At 33.8% G+C, this 20,131-nt stretch overlaps 1 protein-coding gene across 2 annotated transcripts; it reads right to left on the bottom strand.

Moving 5' to 3' along the window:
- Window positions 1-19,803, bottom strand: LOC111048961 (glutathione hydrolase 1 proenzyme). Of its 2 annotated transcripts, none has more exons than XM_039436396.1 (11): window positions 19,612-19,803; window positions 18,977-19,016; window positions 17,169-17,405; window positions 15,368-15,588; window positions 13,263-13,461; window positions 11,529-11,732; window positions 9,882-10,113; window positions 5,885-6,075; window positions 2,959-3,199; window positions 1,394-1,507; window positions 1-268 (listed from the first exon to the last, which is right to left on the bottom strand). In XM_039436396.1, exons 2-11 carry the CDS (start codon window positions 18,982-18,984, stop codon window positions 125-127), a joined length of 1,791 nt encoding a protein of 596 aa, XP_039292330.1. In that variant the 5' UTR covers window positions 18,985-19,016; window positions 19,612-19,803; the 3' UTR covers window positions 1-124. The 2 variants fall into 2 exon arrangements, with proteins under 2 accessions (XP_039292330.1, XP_039292331.1); XM_039436397.1 differs by having other exon boundaries at window positions 19,621-19,788.
- Window positions 19,804-20,131: the final 328 nt, after the last annotated feature.

Raw genomic sequence — 20,131 nt, 5'->3', positions numbered from 1 at the left:
TAACGAGAAATAAAACTGATTTATTGTGGATAAATAATATATCACAGCCATTTTTAATGGATACAACTTTAAATCCATGGTACCCAACCAAAGAAATTGAATTGACGGGTGACGAAAGTCTATATCAAAATCCATGGTGATTGCCATATTTTGATTTATCGCAATTAGCATAGATCTTTCCCTCTGTAACTGCAATACCAGTTACACCTGATCCCCGTGGTTCTCTTGCTGTTTTATGTCCGATTTTTCGCAAACCTTTTACTATGTCCTGTAAACAGAAAAAACATTTTATTTTCTTCAAAATTCGTGATAATTCATTATAGAAGCTCTGAATACTGACCTCTTGAATGTATATTTTCAAATATGCCTTGTAGCCCCTTTCATTCAAATCAATGATTTGAAAAATGCTATCAAAATATTCAAATCAATCTTTTAAATTCTTTATTGGTTCATACAATAAGTACATGATCAAAATGTTGAGGAGAGAAAATTAATGTAACCTTGTGCTATTCCTCTCCCTAATTTATGTAAGGTTACACATAGTCCAAAATAGTTTAAGTCTTGTAGTTGTTCACTCCATGAAGTTTTCAGTCCTTAATTATTTGTAGATGTTTCATGATCAAACATAGGACAAATATTTCATATTTTTATCACTAGTAGTTCTGTGAACAGTAGACCTCACGCAGTATTCTCATCCACAAGTACCTGATTGAAACTATAGACCTTATGAAAATACAGCAATAGACTGGCTTCTCCACACATCTGTGTACTGTAATCATTTGTCAGCTGATTTATGATGAATAATTCTATAGTTTGATTTTCACTCTAATATTGGCGTATGAAGGAGGCTCCTTTTTCCTTTTATATTATCCTTGAAATGCGAAATTTGCAAAAACCTTGTATATACGTCGACGCGCAATTAAAAAAGGAACATACCTGTCAAATTTCATGAAAATCTATTGACGCGTTTCGCCGTAAATGCGCAACATATAAACATTTAAACATTAAGAGAAATGCCAAACCGTCGACTTGAATCTTAGACCTCACTTCGCTCGGTCAACTAAAATAGTAAATATTCATATTTTGAAGCACCAAAAAACAATCTTAAATTTATAAGCACAGCTTATATAATTCTTTTATGATTGAAAAATTATTCTTATTGTAAAACTGTGTAATATAGTAGAATATTTATTTCCTTCTTCTTCTCCTCCTCATCAAGAAATAGGCTATAAGGAATGAAATAATCAGGGCTATAAACCTGATTTTTCATTCCCAATCATTGTATGATATGAGTGTTCTTATAATTGATGAATAAGCAAATAGATAATTTTATCAGTAATTTCATCTATTTAATTGTATAGGTGATGGGGTTTTTAAAGAGTTCAATATTCACCTTGGTTGTTCCAAATTCATAGGAAACTTGCATTGGAAATAGCTGATGGTGAATCCGTGGCTCGTCTATTGCTTCCTTGATAGTTTTATTGAACCACAAGTTCAGCATTGCAACCTGTCAAAAAGGACAATACTCAGTACACATTTTGATGAAATAAAAACCATGGTGACTATATACTTTGTTCTATAATTTATATCAAATTATACCGGCTGATTCAAAAGGGACTTTACAACTTTGAAAATTCATATAAATCTTATTAAACAAGGTACAGAGCTGGTTTTGGTGTTGTTTTTAAGGAAAACACCTATTTGTATTTTGGCTGCAGGACAGGATTTTATATTTTTGGGTGTATTCCCCCTCCCCCACTACTAAATTCGAAAATTCCTAAGGAATCCTGTTCAGAATTAATTGTTCTTTCACGTGATGTGTGGTTTATTATCTATACTAGAAAATATCCAAGTTGTTTAGGGTAGAAGTGGTAGGTTTGCATATATTTTGAAAACCCCTTAAAAAACCCATTTTTGAAAATTCGTAGCTCCGGAACCAGAAATGGTAGAATCCTGCGCGACCACTCAATTTATTGGAAATTTTATTATCTTTAATTTTGTAGAGAATGATTTTCCTCCAAAAACTCGAAGTTTTCGAGATTAAATGGAAAAATTAAAAAAGTGAAAAATTTTTGGGGGGTTTGGGGGTGAAGCCGCCGTCTGGCGTGGCAGCAAATTTCAGACTCGAATTCAGCGCCCCAAAATACATATAAAACCGTCGAGAAAAATTCTTTCGGGGCTATTTCCTGAAAAACGACCATTTGACTGGACTATTTCTTTGCAGTTCTCGAATAATCCATACGTTGCACATGCCCCAAGCCCCAACCAAGACGCGTCACTTTTATTTCAGCTACAATATCTGGGTTGTTGTATAGCTCTTGCAGCTCTTGGTTTGTGCGGATCCTCCATTATCCATCACTACATATAAGTCCATAAATTTTTCGGAGTATCTTTCTTTCCCAGACAATTTTTCGTCCCTTTGAGTCAGTACCCAGGTTTCTGCACCGTATAGTACCACTGGTCTTATGACCAGTGTTGTAGACTTGTACCTTCAAGTTTTTTGAGATAAGGCGGGAATCGAGGAACTTTTCAGTGCATAATAACATCCATACAAAACATTGAATAAGGATTAATATTCTTGTGTGGTGGTTTAATTGAGATTGATTCTGTTGTAACAACCGAAACTAGTATCTTTGATTATTGTCAAAATAAATTAGTGGTTTTGACAGTATCAACTCGTTTTTATTCGGTAATGATGAACATGAATTAAGGGAACCACCAAATCATCAGGTATATAATAAACAATGGGTTATGATATTCACTTCAAGTCGGCAGCATTGATGTAATTCATAATGAATGCTGACTGTTTCAAGTCATACCTATTGTTTATCCCTTATTAAGATCGTATACGATGGGAGCGCCCCCTATTGTATTACGTGGAATGTCACCCTTAATATATGATGAATGTATTACGGTATTATGAATAAGAATCAACTTTATGAAAGAATTGTGGCTGACCATAGCAGTCGAAGTGGTTATCTTAGTGCCTCCGGCGGATCCGACGACCAGCCGGACACTTCCGTCCGGGTTGACGACGACAGCCGGACACATGGAGGACATGGGCCGCTTGCCGGGCCGGATGTAGTTGGCTGGCGAGGGCGGGATGCCGAAGAAGTTGGTGATGTTCGGATCCGAGAAATCGTCCATCTCGTTGTTCAGAAGTATGCCTGTGCTTCTTGAAACAAACTTGCTACCGAATCTGAAAGCATTTTATCAACTTTTTCAATTCGACTTATCTGACCAAAACACAAAAACCAAAACAAAGTTGTGACAATTATAGTGAGGTCCACGTTAAGAAAGGCAGTGGAGAAAGATAGGAGACAACGTTGCCGATCCTCTATCTTGTCAGTGCCTTCTATGGAGGGTACGGTAACTGATACCGGTTTATTGATGTGATATGGCGCTATTTATACTGTTCATTCTCGTTTAAAACAATCAATTATATTTTATTAAACAAAAAATTATATTTTTCATTGATTGTGATATGGCGATATTTTATACTGTTCATTCTCGTTAAAACAATCAATTATATTTTATTAAGTAAGAAATTATATTTTTCAATGGTTTCATTATGAATTTTCATAATCAAATTTGAATATTTTGTTAATCATATTTCTAAATTATTAAAAAACATCTGGCAACAGAGCAAAGCGAGAAAGAGATAGCGCTATCTGCTTTGTCGAATGATAGACTGGGATAGCAGTACAATTGCTAATCAAACACTGCCATTATAACGTGGACTTCACTATAGAAGAAAAACAATTATTTTAAAAAATTGATATTCACTTTATTGGTAAGGGCTACTCTTATGCCGCATCTACATGTTGGCCCAATGAAAGCCAATGTCGGTCAGCGTCAGTGTGTGGATGGGTGGTTTGCCAACGCTGGCATACAAGGCCTAGGCCGCGGCCTTGTATTAGAGGTGGCTATGGTATTGGTCAAATCGTAGGCTAGACCAGACTAGGCTAGCGACTGGGCCAACATGTGGACTTATTTACATTATTTACATTAAAGTAAAAAAATCTACGTACCGATACTCTGTTTTCAACTTTATTTTATTTCTCACAATATGTTTCGATTATTAAGTTAAAAATGATATTAATAATTGAAACATGTGAAAAATAAAATATAATTAAATACAAGGTATCTACTTTGATTTCTTATTTTAATATCAATAGTACAATACAGTAGTAGAACTATATTTATGTAGCGTATATAAAACTCATTAGTCACAAATGCCTACATATTTTTATACACTGTATTTTTACTTTCCTTGCCCTATTACCATAGGTAAGGAAAGTATTCCTTTCCGAAAAAAATTAAGGTACCCCAGTTTCTAAAATTCTATACGTTTCAAGGTCCCCTGAGTCCAAAAAAGTGGTTTTTGGGTATTGGTCTGTATGTGTGAGTTTATGTGCGTCTGTGTACACGATATCTCATCTCCCAATTAAGGGAATGACTTGAAATTTTGAACTTAAGGTCCTTTCAGTATAAGGATCCGACACCAACAATTTCGATCATTGCAATTCAAGATGGCGGCTAAAATGGCGAAAATGTTGTCAAAAACAGGGTTTTTGCGATTTTCTCGAAAACGGCTCCAACGATTTTGATCAAATTCATACATAAAAAAGTCATTTATAAGCTCTATCAACTGCCACAAGTCCCATATCTGTGAAAATTTCAGGAGTTCCGCCCCATCTAGGCAAAGTTTGATTTCAGATTCTTAATTATCAGGCTTCAGATACAATTTAAACAAAAAATTTCAAGTGGAAAAGATTGAGCATGAAAATCTCTACTATAAATGTTTAGTAACATTTTCGCCTAAAATTTAAAATAAGCTTGAAATTCGAGAAAACTTTATTATTACAATTGCTAACTGTTGGCAACTGTTGATTCTATTGAATCATTCACTAATAAGAGATAGCAGACTTCGTGTGTCTCCAGCGTTATTGTCCTGTCACCAGCTGGCTTGGATCTTTGAATAGTAGACTTGAGATGCGCGTGAACACTAGCGCCAGGTGATAAATTTTCTTAACGGCAAGGAAAGTTGTGTGAGTGCGCCACACCAAATTTTTTTATTTTAATATCAATAGTGCAGTACAGTAGTAGAACTATATTTACTTAACGTATGGCAGATAAAATGCTGCATATATTTTTATTTTATTTATTTTTTCTCTGTCATTTAACCCATGTCAGAGGTATATATTAAACATGAAAAAACTTTTCCAATATGGAAAAAAGTCCTTTACATACTTGGATTAATTTCCTTAAACTATCGTGTAGCATCCCACTATAGAGTCTATGTGTCGGGATTCATTTAGTCTAAATTCTAAATATGTTTTAAATACAAATGAATATCCATACAATACATTCCATAATCTGGGCTGTTTCTACCAATTAAAACTCATGTCACAAATGCCTACATATTTTTATATACACTTTATTGTTTAAATTTATTTGCAATTAATTATATTACTAAACGAAAATCGAAATTAAATGCTGTAATTCACCCCGAAGACTTCTTCTAGGTACTGCAAATATTGACAACAGAGTAAACAGCTAGATGGAAATTCGATTTTTGAATAGTAGCGCTCATCGAATTTCCATCTAGCTGTTTACCCTGTTGTCAATATTTGCAGTAGCAGAAGTCTTCGGGGTGAATTACAGCATTTAATTTGGATTTTTGTTTGATAATATATATAATTCATTCATTAGCATTTGAATAATTGCAATATCTCAGTAATTTCCATCTGTGGTTATTTGCAATTCCTGAAATACGAAATACATTTCTAAACATCTTATAATGATTTTAGGTTCAGCAAAACTCATTTTCAAAAGTGATAATATTGATAACTATAAATTTATTTTGATATCATGAACTCACACCAAATTGACTGTGCTAGTGACAGACACTGCATCTCCAGTAGGGCTTAACACCACCAGGTTTGCGGTTCCATGGTCTTCAGTTAGGTTGAACTTAGCTCCATAGTATGAGTAGTTACTTGAGGTTACGCCATCATGTATGCTCTCTCTGATGCGCTGAATGTATTCGGGGGACCTGAGATCATTCAATAGCTGTAAAAATGTTCAACATCGAATTTTAGCTTATACGGTAACAACATTGAATTCATGTTATTATTTAGTAAAACTAGCTCTAAAATAAGGAAGTTTTTAATTAACAGGAAATTGAAATTTAGTTTCCACTACAAAGTGATGGTTGACCACATTATAAATTCAATCAATTGGAATTGGATTTAATAAACGAAAATCCAAATCAAATACTGTCCAAAAAATACCACCCCAAAAACTTCTGGTACTGCAAATATTGTGAACAGCCAGGAGGAAACTCGATGACAGCTTTTAAAAAATTATCTGCCACTCGAGATTCGAACACGGTTCCTCCTAATATCGTTTTTTAATAATTATTATTCATTAGCATTTATGCCAATGCGTCTCCTCGTTTATTTCTCGCTGATTTATACAATAATCACTAGTACCGTACGGTTTTCTGGCAATTATGTAATTTTGATCATTCATTTCAATTTCAATCCCATAAAAAGTTTAATCTTCATAAATATTTTGTATCTTTATAAGTATTTAATCTTCATATAAGTATTCTTCATAATCATGTGAAAGAATCCAAGCTGAAAATAAAGCATTTTACGCAAACGCAAACTTATTCAGGAGACGCCTGATTAGCAGAGACGGCGAATTAAAATCATACCTCAGATTAGTACGCCCCTGTAGTGACCTATAATTCAGAGACGTGGACAATGACAGAAAATGATAAAATAAGCTCCATGTCTTTGAAAGAAGACTACTGCGGAAAATTGCTATGAAGTAACTATTTTTTGTAATTTACTGTTTATAGAGACTTTCATTATAGTATTGCTATATTAAGAATATTGTAATTATTTTCTTGTCATTATTGTCTATTGGTACTTTATATTTCTAGGGTTAGGGTTACCAGTCGTCTCTTCAACTTTGTTTTTGTAATAGTTATACAGGCACAAATAGTTATAGTTGTAATAGTTATATTGTCTTTTAATTGGTAAAAAGTGTAACTATTGTATTTTACTATTGTCTTGATGAAATAAACATCTATTCTATTCTAATTGATGGCCCAATACGACAGGGGTTGGAATGGTGAATCTGTTCCAACAAGGAATTGGAAGACTTGAGAAAAGGTCAGACCATAGTTCGATCTATAGAGGCTCAAAGAATCAGGTGGTTGGGTTATGTGGAGAGGATGACCGCGAGCAGAATCCCAAACATTGTGAAAGGCTTCACAATAGGAGACAGAGAGGGAGACCCAGCTGGATGAGGTGTTGAATGATGTTAGGAGTTTGAGACTGAGGGGATGGAGTGGCATAGTCAATGATAGAGATGCGTGGAGGTTGATAGTTGCGGAGGCCAAGGCTCACCACGGGCTGTAGCGCCATTCGAGAGAAAAAAGAAGGAGAAGTATTTTAAGGCTGTACAAAGGTTAAAAATAAACTTTCTACTGGTGATATTTTTCAAAGTTTCTCGATTTGTATATAATCAAGCTATCAAAATAAAATAGTTTTCTTTGAAGAACATTTTTTTTCGATCATTACCCTCCGAGATATGAGCGCCTAAAGTTTAAATTTTTGGGACAGAACATTTCAAATTCTGTAAGAGATAAATCAATTAGATTTAGAGGATAAATACTTCATGGTAATTTTGATCAAGTAAAACAATCAACTTTAGAGAAAGTTATTCAATTGAATTGAATTGAATTGAATTGAATTGAATTTATTTCAGCAAAATTTACACAATTTACAATAATATTTCAACAGAGCAAATACACAACTTGAGATATGTAATACAAATAATACTATTAATACCTTATCCTATTCCCTAAATATATATCTATATTATATTTATGATAATAATATTCCTAGTTTAATCCAGTTCAACAATGTTTTATCATATATTACTGTGGTATAACTTATCTTATTGCACCTATCCCAAGTGGATTCACTCTATTTAATGAAATATAAGAGCCCACATAGACCTTTTTGGCCTGTTCGTGGGTCAATGAGTCCAGTACTGTGTGATTAAAGTATACATTTTTTTCCTGATTGAACTTAAGAGAAATAAGTTTTTTTCAATTTCATAATCGCACACACACACACACACACACACACACACACACCACAGACACACACACACACACACACACACACACCACAGACACGTTGGTCATCACAAGGTGAACCGCTAGGCAAAAAGATATATTGATTGGGACAAAGAGAATATCAAAAACATTAGAAGTAACCAATATCCTATTGATAAATAGATTGAAGTAGCCGTTCACATTGATCTTCATTCAGCGTTTTTATCCAATTTGTAATTATTGATTCATATTTTGAGAAACTACATGCGCCCGGCTGACTTATTTCTTGAGGAATGTTATTCATAATAGTGTGGCATAGGTATGATATATTCCTATCACAGGCTGAACGGGTGTTTCGTTGAAGACCCGAGTGATGAAAGCGGGAATGTCTTGTCATGTAATGATGATTGGACTCTGAATTGAAATATATTTTATTCTTGAACATGTACATCAATACTGATTTAATGAATAGCTGCCTGATTCTGAAAACGTTGAAGACCTGAAACAATCGTACGGATGGAAATCTTCTGCATAGACCAAGGCCAACTTTTATTATAGTTTTCTGAGTCACTGATATTTGATCTAACAACGCTTTGGGTGCACTTCCCCAAAGGATAATACCGTAGGAAATAATGGACTGAATGTACGCATAATACACTGTTCTCAAATGATTTATATTGAGGATTCCCCTAAGCTGGTTGAACACATTTTTCTCAGCCTACTATTAAGGTATCTAACATGAGAGCTCCATGTCAATCGACTATCTATATGAATGCCCAAATATTTATATTCATAGACAGTCTCTATTAAATCACAGCCACATGCATTACCCCAATCAGCCCCGCACGTGTGAACCCTCAATTCCAAGTTGGTAGGGGGAGCACGACTGTCACGCAGGAAAATAGGCAAACACTTAGTTTTTTTTTATTCATGCTGAGTATATTGATATCAAACCAGCTTTTCAATTGTCTTAGCTCACTTGAAGCTACTCTGTACACATTTTCCCAACTGTCTCCCTCAAAGTAAACGGCTGTGTCATCAGCAAAAAGCATCATTTTACCACTCATATTTACCTGAATAATATCATTAATGTAGACCATAAAAATATTCAAAAATAACTTCTAGTTGAGTTACTTTTGGTCATTTTCGGTAAATTGGAAAACTTTCTCAAAAATTGAAATTTTCAAAAGATTTTTGTTTTATTCAATCAACAATACCGTGAAGAATTTATCCTCTAAATCTCATGGATTTAACTCTTACCGAATTTGAAATTTTCTGTCCCAAAAATTTAAACTTAATGCGCTCATATCTCAAAAAGTAATAATCGAATGAAACATTTTTTATGAGAAAACTATTTTATTTTGATAGTTTGATTATATACAAATCGAAAAACTTTGAAAAATATCACCAGTAGAAAGTTTATTTTTAACCTTTGCACAGCCTTAAAATACTTCTTTTCTTTTCTGGAATGGCGCTATACAAACCGTGGTGAGCCTTGGCCTCCGCAACTATCAACCTCCACGATTCTCTACCATTGACTTTGCCACTCCATCCCCTCAGTCCCAAACTCTCAACATCATTCAAAACCAATCTTGTATGAGCTGGTTGATAGATTATGATTATATTAGTGATAGGATGAAGACTGTGTTACATTTTGGTCATCGTGACCTACAGTGTTAAAAAAAACAAACATTTAGGAGAATTTGTTATTCTTTTGTGAATAATTCTTGTTATCGTCTACCTGAGTGATATTTGTGAAGTAAGGGTCTCCCAGCTCACTGCGACGTCCGTATGCGTGTTTGAATGTCTCCACTATTCTGTGCACATTTTTGTGGTCCAAACCTCCATTGTCGAGGAAACCATCCAAAGTTTGAAGCATGAATGCCATCAGTGGTCCAGACCCTGGAGTAGGGACTGTGTATAATGTCTTTCCGTCTGAGAACTCGGCTTTTATTGGGTCCTCCCATCTTACCCTGACAAACAAAATGGGATGAACACGGTTCACATAATTTTGTACAAAATATACAAGTAATATTTTCAGTGTAGGTACATTGTGTTACATCCATTTCTGTCTCATTACTAATAGGGGGTTATCCAAAATTAAAGAATTCATTAGTCTGGTGTAATACGTATACTGTCTCGAAAAATGTCCAATTCCGTAAATCAAGAATCAAAATATTTGAGGTCCCAGGAATTAGATGCTATTATATTCCCTCACACTTGAAATATAACAATATTAATTCAAATCCATTCTTTATTGATTCATACAATAAGTACCTACATCATCAAAATGATAGGGAGAGAAATATAAGGTAACCTTGTGCTATTCCTCTCCCAAATTTAGATAAGGTTACACATAGTCCGAAATAGGTCAAGTCTTGTAGTTGTTCACTTCAAAAAATTTTCAGTCCTTATTTATTATCACGAAGTGGATTTTTGAATTTAGATGCTTCAAAACCAAACATAGAAGAAATATTTCACATTATTTGAATTTACAGAGAAAATAAATATTCATGAAAAAGTACTATGAATATAGTCAGGTAAGCTAGGAAAGGAAAAATTGAATGAAAAGTACACTAAATTAAAGAGAGAAGATGGTAACTGATAACATATTCTAATGAAAGATGGAAATATTACATTACGGTAACTAGAATTTAAAACAAATTATAGGCCTACCTACCTAACTCAAAGAAAAGAATAACATTCTTCTACCGTACTAGACTTTTCTCGATCTACCTGGAATAATCTGGGATCAACCATGTTCATTTGTAACTATCACCCTCCATATAAAAATAAGTGCCACCATAGAGAAAAAATAGTATACCGTATGTATGACTATGGTAAATAATGGTTCACTAAACTTTTTTCCCAAATATTCATTTCATAAAATATAAAATTTAAAACAAAGATACTTTACTATTATACTTGAGTGCCGGTTGCACTAAAGCCTGCTGTTAAATTTTAATCGTGATTAATTCCACTAAATTGAGGTCCACGTTATAATGGCAGTGGATAAAGATAGAAGAATAGCGATGCCGATTCTCTGCATTAATTAATTATATTTCTTCACCGTCAAAAACATAATTGGCATCGTTGTGAACCTACAAAAGGATATTACCACCGGCTTTGTCGAATGATAGATAAGGATAGCAAAACCAAAGTTGATCAAATACTGTCATTATAACGTGGTCCTCACTATAGAACCAATCAGAGGAGCCGTCTTATCAAAAAGCCTCTCGTGAAATTAATCACGATTAAAATTTAACCGGCTTTTGTGCAACTGAGTCTATAAAGTCTATCTGAGTTATTCTTCCACAATTCTTCATTTGAAAAAATAATGTATTAAGTATGAAAAACGTCCAAACTACAGTATGTTTATAAAACTTACTGGTAATTTAGTAAATCTTCTTTAGTGATGATACCACCATTATCCTGTATGTCTTGAATGAATGCATCTGTCAGATTTCCATTGTAGAGCTCCTCCGCTCTTCTCGGTGAATTCGCTATCAGTCTCAAAGTTTGAGCCAGTGCTGGCCGTTTCACTAAATCTCCCAACTTTGGTAGAGTCCCATCTTTCCTCATCAGAACTTTGCTATAAAATAAAGATATTAATTTAATGATAACATCAATTAATTACCGTTATCAGTTATCCATCAAACATTTTTTTCGAAGTATAAGTGTTTGATTTCCATTCTAATAGTTTGATACACATTTAAAATGTTGTAGTACCTTTTATTTTACTTTTATAAATTGATAGGGTGAATAATATGAAAGTGTATAAGGTACAGAGTACCTTTTATTTTACTTGTATAAATTGATAGGGTGTATAATAATTATGAAAATCTATAAGGTACTGAGTCAAAGGTTTACAGCAGTTGCTATTTTGTTAGCATTGTTTCCCTGGGTGAAAGAGGCTCAACTACTGTCTAATAAAAATTTATATTTTTTGACCGAGCGAAGTGAGGTCTAAGATTCAAGTCGACGGTTTGGCATTTCTCTTAATGTTTGAATGTTTAAATGTTAATATGTTGCGCATTTACGGCAAAACGCGGTAATAGATTTTCATGAAATTTGACAGGTATGCTCCTTTTTTAATTGCGCGTCGACGTATATACAAGGTTTTTGGAAATTTTGCATTTCAAGGATGATATAAAAGGAAAAAGAAGCCTCCTTCATACGCCAATATTAGAGTGAAAATCAGACTATAGAATTATTCATCATAAATCAGCTGACAAGTGATTACACAGATGTGTGGAGAAGCAAGCCTATTGCTGTATTTCCATAAGGTCTATAGTTTCAATCAGGTACTTGTGGATGAGAATACTGCGTGAGGTCTACTGTTCACAGAACTACTAGTAATAGCTGTGTCGTGTCGTGTCGGTATCTTTGATATATTCCTATTTATAACTAGTAGTTCTCTGAACAGTAGACCTCGCGCTCAGTAAGTTACATTGACCTGTTGTTATGTTTTCTCAAAAATTAATAAATAATTTATCAATTTAAAATGTCTAGAAAAAATCCTAAATAAACATAAAGCTTTCTGTCCTATCGTACCGTGACGTGTCGTCCCGGAATGTGAGTGTGAGCGCTGCTATCAGGTCTGGCTGTAACTGTCTAGAACGTTGATGGAAAGATACATTTTCAATATGTTCAATGTTTTTGAACGGGTAGTATTATAGTCCACTAGACAGCTGATTTATGATGAATAATTCTAAAGTCTGATTTTTACGGTAATATTGGCGTTCAAAGGAGACTCCTTTTCCTTTTTTATTATCCTTGAAATGCAAAATTTCAAAAAAACCTTATGTATACGTCGACGCGAAATTCAAAAAGGAACATACCTGTCAAATTTCATGAAAATCTATTGCTGCGTTTCGCTGTAAATGCGGAACATAAAAACATAAATATAAACATATGAGCATAAAGAGAAATGCAAAACCGTCGACTTGAATATTAGACCTCACTTCGCTCGGTCAATTATTACTTCATGAGTACCGTAGGGTATTGATTAGAATTGAAATTATTAATAAATAATGTTTACTACCACGTCATATTTCAGTGAGGAATGTATTAACAAACATTTTTAATTAGAGAAGAATAATGAAGTAGTTTTGCTTGTTACCTTAATGACTCACTAAGCCTAATGTCAGGCTCATATCGCTTCAAATGTCTCTCCATATGCCTGCTGACATTGAATCCTTCCTCGCACAGTTTTATGGTTGGTTCAAACAGATCGGCCCATTTCAAGTTCCCACTTCCAAACTTTTCAAATGCTGCCTGGTATCCTTTCAATTCTGCTGGTACTGCCGCTGATCTGGCTCCTAAAAATTGATAAATTCTCTAGTGTGATTGAAAATAGTGTGGCCTGATAGAATATAGTAGACCAAAATAGACCAGAAAGAATAGGAAACTAGTGGCAATGTTTACTAGTTGAAAAAATTGATAATTCCTTTTTGTTATTAGGTCATAACTGGTTTTTCTCAAACACTATAGCTATAGGAATTTTAGAATGTATTATTGTATACTGGATTCCTTGCAATAAACTAAAACGCTTTAATTATCAGAAATCTATCGTTGAATAAAAACACAAATATGTTTCAAATTTTACACAAACAACAAATCCAAAAACAGTGTAGAATTTGACAACATATTTGTGTTTTTATTCAATTATGGAACGGTTCAGTCGAACAATGACTCAGTCGAATTTTTAGAAATCTATCGCACTGACATTGAAGTGTGGAACCTAATCAAAATGAATACATGAACATTATACATTAATACTTCATTATAAATTATGTTCGCTCTAAGCTTCATGCAATAGAATTATCATTATATAATAATAAGCATTGATAGGCTTTATCCTCAATAAATGACTTCAATATTGAGAGTGATCAAGCTCCTATAGCTGACTAAAATAACCTTATTCAATAATATTTATTTACAAGATTGCTCAAGGGAAAAGATTTATCCCAAAGATAATAGAAATAGATTAGACGAGAAGCAGCTTAAATAGCCTATAAGCGAATAGACAAAAAATGGTAGCCTAATATTCATAGTAGATGGAGAAGAGTTAAAAATTATATTTGAAACCCTACTTGGAACTGTATCAAGAACTTTTTACTCTCCTTGCCCTATTACCATAGGTAAGGAAAGTATTGCTTTCCGAAAAAATTAAGGTAACCCAATTTCTAAATTTCTATACGTTTCAAGGTCCCCTGAGTCCAAAAAAGTGGTTTTTGGGTATTGGTCTGTATGTGTGTGTATGAGTGTATGTGCGTCTGTCTCATCTATCTCATCTCCCAATTAACGGAATGACTTGAAATTTGGAACTTAAGGTCCTTACACTATAAGGATCCGCCACGAACAATTTCGATCAAATGCGATTCAAGATGGCGGCTAAAATGGCGAAAATGTTGTCAAAAACAGGGTTTTTCGCGAATTTCTCGAAAACGGCTCCAACGATTTTGATCAAAGTTATACCTAGAATAGTCATCGATAAGCTCTATCAACTGCCACAAGTCCCATATCTGTAAAAATTTCAGGAGCTCCGTCCCATCTATGCAAAGTTTGATTTTAGATTCTTAAGTATCAGGCTTCAGATACAATTTAGGCTAAACAAAAAAATTCGTGTGGAAAAGATTGAGCATGAGAATCTCAACAATTAATGTTCAGTAAAATTTTCACCTAAAATTAAAAATAAGCTCGAAATTCGAGAAAATGTGATTATCCAATTATTGCAAACTGTTGGCAACAGTTGATTCTATTAAATGATTCACTATGAAGAGATAGCAGACCTCGTGTGTCTTCAGCGTTATTGCCCTGTCACCAGCTGGCTCAAATCTTTGAATAGTAGACTTGAGATGCGCGGGAACACTAGCGTCAGGTGATCAATTTTCATAACGGCAAGGAAAGTTGTGTGAGTTCGCCACACCAGATTTTTGTTTATTAAAATATTGAGACACTGTACGGTTATTGCTAAATCATTAATAATATATCTAATGAACTCCTTCTTTAAAGATTACCAGACAGAGATTTGAGGAGTTTAATAATGGTGTAACAGATGATTATTGAAGTAGTTTTCTAGACTTTTACATTGATATGGATATCAAACACAACAATACTTTCATCAACTTCATTTACAAAGAACTCAATTGATGGAAAATGTAAGCATGTAGATACCATAGGCTACTGATAGTTTGAAAAAAGGTAGAATTTGAGAATGATTACCAATTTTTGATGCATAACTGTTGCCATTAAACATCCCTTCGGTGGCTGCGCTTGGAGCTGTTTCCCTGGCATTTAATACCACAGCCTGCTTTTTCTCCCTGCTGTAGATAGTCATGAGGAAACCTCCTCCTATGCCCATGCTCTGCATACACGTTACGCCATCACACAGAAGTGTGGCTATAGCAGCTTCCACTGCGTTGCCATTTTTCAGTAGGATGTCACTGAAAGAGTAGATATTCTCATTTATTATAATAATAATATCTCGTGTGACCAGGTTGTCTAAGGAAAATATTTAATATCCAATACCGTATTTCTATTGAATAAGAAGTATCTTAAGAACAATGTTCACTGCTTTAGTGAGGTCCACATTATAATGGCAGTGTTTGATTGGCAATGGTATTGCTATCCTTGTCCATCATTCAACAAAGCGGAAAGCGCTATCTCTTTCTCGCTTTGATCTGTTGGCAGATCGTCTTTTAACTGTGTAGAATTGATAATTAATTAACAAAACATTTCATCTTAACTATGAAAATTCATTATGAAGTTATTGAAAAAATATAATTTCTTGCTTAGTAAAATATAATTGATTATTTTAAACGAGACTGAACCGTTAATATATTACATCAATAAACCTGTATCAGCTACCATCTATAGAAGGCATTGACACGACAGAGGTTCGGCAACGTTGTTATCCTATCTATCTTGCTTAAAAAAATATAATTCATTATTTTAGACGAGAATGAACAGTTAATATTACATCAATAAACCTGTATCATCTAACGTCTATAGATGGCATTGACAAGACAGAGGTTTGGCAACGTTGTTCTCCTATCTTTCTTCACTGCCATTATAACGTGGACCTCACTATATATTCTTGAACAATGGAAAAGGTACGATGTCTGTTGGACCCTACTAGTAGATTACCAAAGCTGAAAACTAAAAACTAATAGGAACCCGGTTTCTAGCACACTTACTAAATATAACAGACCATATAAAACCTGTAGATAGATTTAATTGTCTATTAGATTCAAAAAGTGTCCTAGAAACCGGACCACACACTGTATTATTTAATTAATGAAAACCATATGTCTATGTTGGAATTACTTTATAATAATACCCATTAAGTTAGTTTTGACTTCTATACTGGTCAAGGGGTGACCGAAGTTCATCTTCTACATACTCACATAGTCACACGATAAAAGGATTTTCTCTCTCTGCACTTTCATCAAGCGCATCTATAATGCTTGATAATGCGATAACTTGAGTTTCTCCATCGCTATATTGATATAAATTTTGACGACTAATTCACCTACAATAAAAAATAATTCTTGTGGTCTACTAGGAGAATAAATGAATTTGTAATAAACTGATAATAATTATCCATTTATCAATACATTCACAAATTATATATAGTTGCTAACTAAGAGAGTTAATCATATAGTTACAAAATAACATAAATAGTCATAGCTGAAAGAGAGAAACAGTCTTAGCTCGAATCTATTCTTCTCCCAAATTTTATCAACTCAAACTATTGGAACTGTTTCTATGGAAAAGAGTTAATGGTCACGTTCCTACTTTGGAGCAAGCGTCTCTTACTATGCAGATAATCGGTTTGAACGGAGAAATGTCAGCTGTTCGTTTAAACCCCGTATGAAGCACATTATGATAAATGCAACCATATCTACAAGTAAGCGTGGTTTAGCGTTTAACGTAGATAGTGCATAGAGTCCTAAGAGTATAGATAGATGTGTAATAACTATTGGAAATATTTCTATGAAAAAGAGTGAATGACCGCACTCACGTTCCAATCTTGGAGCAAGGCTCGCCGTTACTAACAATGGCCGCCTGCCGGTAGACCCCCATCTTGGTCTCGGACGGACCGGGGGGGACGGCCACGTCGGGTGGATTCAGGTCTTCGTCAGCCGGATCCGAGGGTACCTTCTGTGGTTTCGAATGAGAGTAATGAATCCACATGTAAATGGTTGCTGTTGCCAACGAAACAAACAGGAAGAGCCCGAAGATCTGTTTCGACTTGGACCTGCAATGAAAGTATAAAAACAGTATGAAATAATATAATGAAAAAATAGAATATTAAATTATTCCCCTTGGAATGATGAGTTCCTCTACAACTAAAAAGGTGAATAAGGGCAACTGAAATTTCAAATAATATTAAAAAAAATTGTATACTCCTGTAACAGGGTGAAAGATGAGTGAGAATTATTTTCCAGGATTTAAAAACCAAATGGAAAAGTCAAGAATGAATGAATAATAAATGAGGAAATATAACATGAAATAATTTCTCTAGGAATGATGAGTCCCTCTATAACTGTACATGGTCTATGCTTCTGTAATAGGGTGGAAGAGTGACTTATTTTCCAGGATTGAAAAATCTAATGAAAAAGTAAAAGTGATCAACATGAAATATTGGTTTCCTAATCACTTCTTTCTTATTATATAAATTAAAATTATGAATAACAAGGGCTACTTTTAGTAATATAAATAAAATGGAAATAGTGTCCTTTTTCGGAAAAACCTTTCACTTCTTTTAAAACCAATAAAGTCTTTTAAATCAATTCATGTTGCTTTTCAATTTGAAAAAGTTTATTGGGTTTTTAAAGAAGTAAAAAGTGTTTTATAAAAAAGGGTACTATTTCCATTTCATTTTCTGTTATATAAATTGTATCTATAAAGTCAATGAGTGTAAGTAAACTGCAGTACAGTCTGCATAGTATTGCAGAAATATTTCTCAACTATAGTCCAAAGCTTATGCTTCTTTCCAACAATACTTTATATCAATACTAGCCGTCAGGCTCGCTTCGCTCGCCATATCCGTCTAGCCAGGGGGCTCCGCCCCCTGGACCCCCGACAGGATCGTCCAAGAATGAGATCAGCAGGCTCGCTTCGCTCGCCTGCATTTTTCATTGAATGAATTTAATTCAAATTTTGAACATTTTTATGATATGTTAGGACAATCCAGTCGGGGGTCCAGACTAAACGTCTGGCTAAACGGATATGGCGAGCGAAGCGAGCCTGACGGCTAGTAATTTAATATTCCCAGGATTGAAGTAGCAGTGCCCAATCAATTTTTCCGCGATAAATGCATTCAAATCCTCAACTTGGTGCCAACCTAACAAAGTCAACTCAACTTAATGCCAACCTGACAAAATTATTAATTTAGTTGCCAGTTAACAACTGTTTCGAAGAGGTACTCTATCTAGATTATAGTTCTATAGTAACATATGATATGGAAATTTCAATTATAATTAAGATATTGGGAGAAGAAGAATATACATGCTAAAAGACGAACTTTATACCCTTAAAAACAACCCTTAGAGTTGAAATATTGCCAAAAGATTTCTTAGTGCACCTCTAAAGGGCCAACTGAATATACCTACCAAATTTGAACGTTTTTGGTCCGGTAGTTTTTTAGTTCTGCGAGTGAGTGAGTGAGTGAGTGAGTCAGTCAGTCAGTCAGTCAGTCAGTCAGTGAGTGCCATTTCGCTTTTATATATATAGATACTCGTAGGTACAAATTGAAGCTCATTTGAATCAGGTATTAAATTCTTAACTCTGAATATATATTATTATATATTTAGAATTTTGTCTTACCCAATCATTTTGTGTCAGGATCCTTGCTCTAGTATATTTCCTGAAACAAAAATTCACTCATGAGCATTCAATTATTTCATAATCGATAATGAGTAGAGAGTTGCTCTTGTACTGCTTACCAAAATAAAAAAAAACTAAATCATATTACCAAGCCTTATAGACTAATGTTTTTCAAATTATCAATTTACTGGTGTTTATATATAAATACAAATATGAGATTCTCTGCAAGACTGATATCAAAATTGAAATCATTGAATCAAATTCACGAATAATGCTGTTTAATCTATGTATTTATTCATTTATTAGAGCAAATAGTTATTTATTATAACTAATGAATTATCCAGTGTTCAATAGCTTAATATTATTATATCAAGAGTTGAACAAATTCTATATTTTGAGGGAAATATTATTTGTTTTAGTAAAGTTTGTTAAATTCAACATTTCCTCCCATATCTTCAGTGACTTCATCACTATTAACATACAGTAATTAAGTAGACTATGAATAAAAAATGTATTTTTACTGTATCTGTATCAAGTATTCAGTTTTATGAATTTTATATTTTAAAAAAAAACTCTGATAGAATACCTGTATCACAAATATTTGAACATTTACATTCAAAATTTTATAATCATACCTTTCTCACCTGGGAATCCTCAATACACTTTGACTATCAAAATTTAATTTAAATATCGATGAGTTGAAGCACTACAAAATTAGGAAGACTTTGCATATTCGAAGACAGCCAAGGTTGCACTGAAACGGTAGTTAGAGTATTCAAACAAGCTTGTAATACTTGAGATAAAATGCCTCGAGTAACGCATGCTAAAAACTAAAGAACATAATCTTAAAAAATGCCCTCTTGTGCGCGAATACTTGGGTATTCGTTGACGATAATAAGTAACTTAATCCTCTGTCTACTTCAAACTGACAGCATCCCTTATAAATAACACCAAAGCTTACCATTCAACAAATCATGACAGTTTGAAGTGAATCTCAAGAGTCTGTAAAGTGGCAAGAGCCACTTATCTAATTGCCGTTTTACATGATTTATAGACATTTTGGAAAGGTAACTGAAGTCTACAATTTCATCATGAATGATGAATGGGTTAGCTACTTTTTCAATTGAAATATCTTCATAGTATTATAATATAAAT

This window comes from Nilaparvata lugens, chromosome 10, assembly GCF_014356525.2.
Source record: "Nilaparvata lugens isolate BPH chromosome 10, ASM1435652v1, whole genome shotgun sequence".
Classification (NCBI taxonomy): domain Eukaryota; kingdom Metazoa; phylum Arthropoda; class Insecta; order Hemiptera; family Delphacidae; genus Nilaparvata; species Nilaparvata lugens.
Note: the sequence above shows the minus strand (reverse complement) of the source record. Positions and strands in the feature narration are given on the sequence as shown.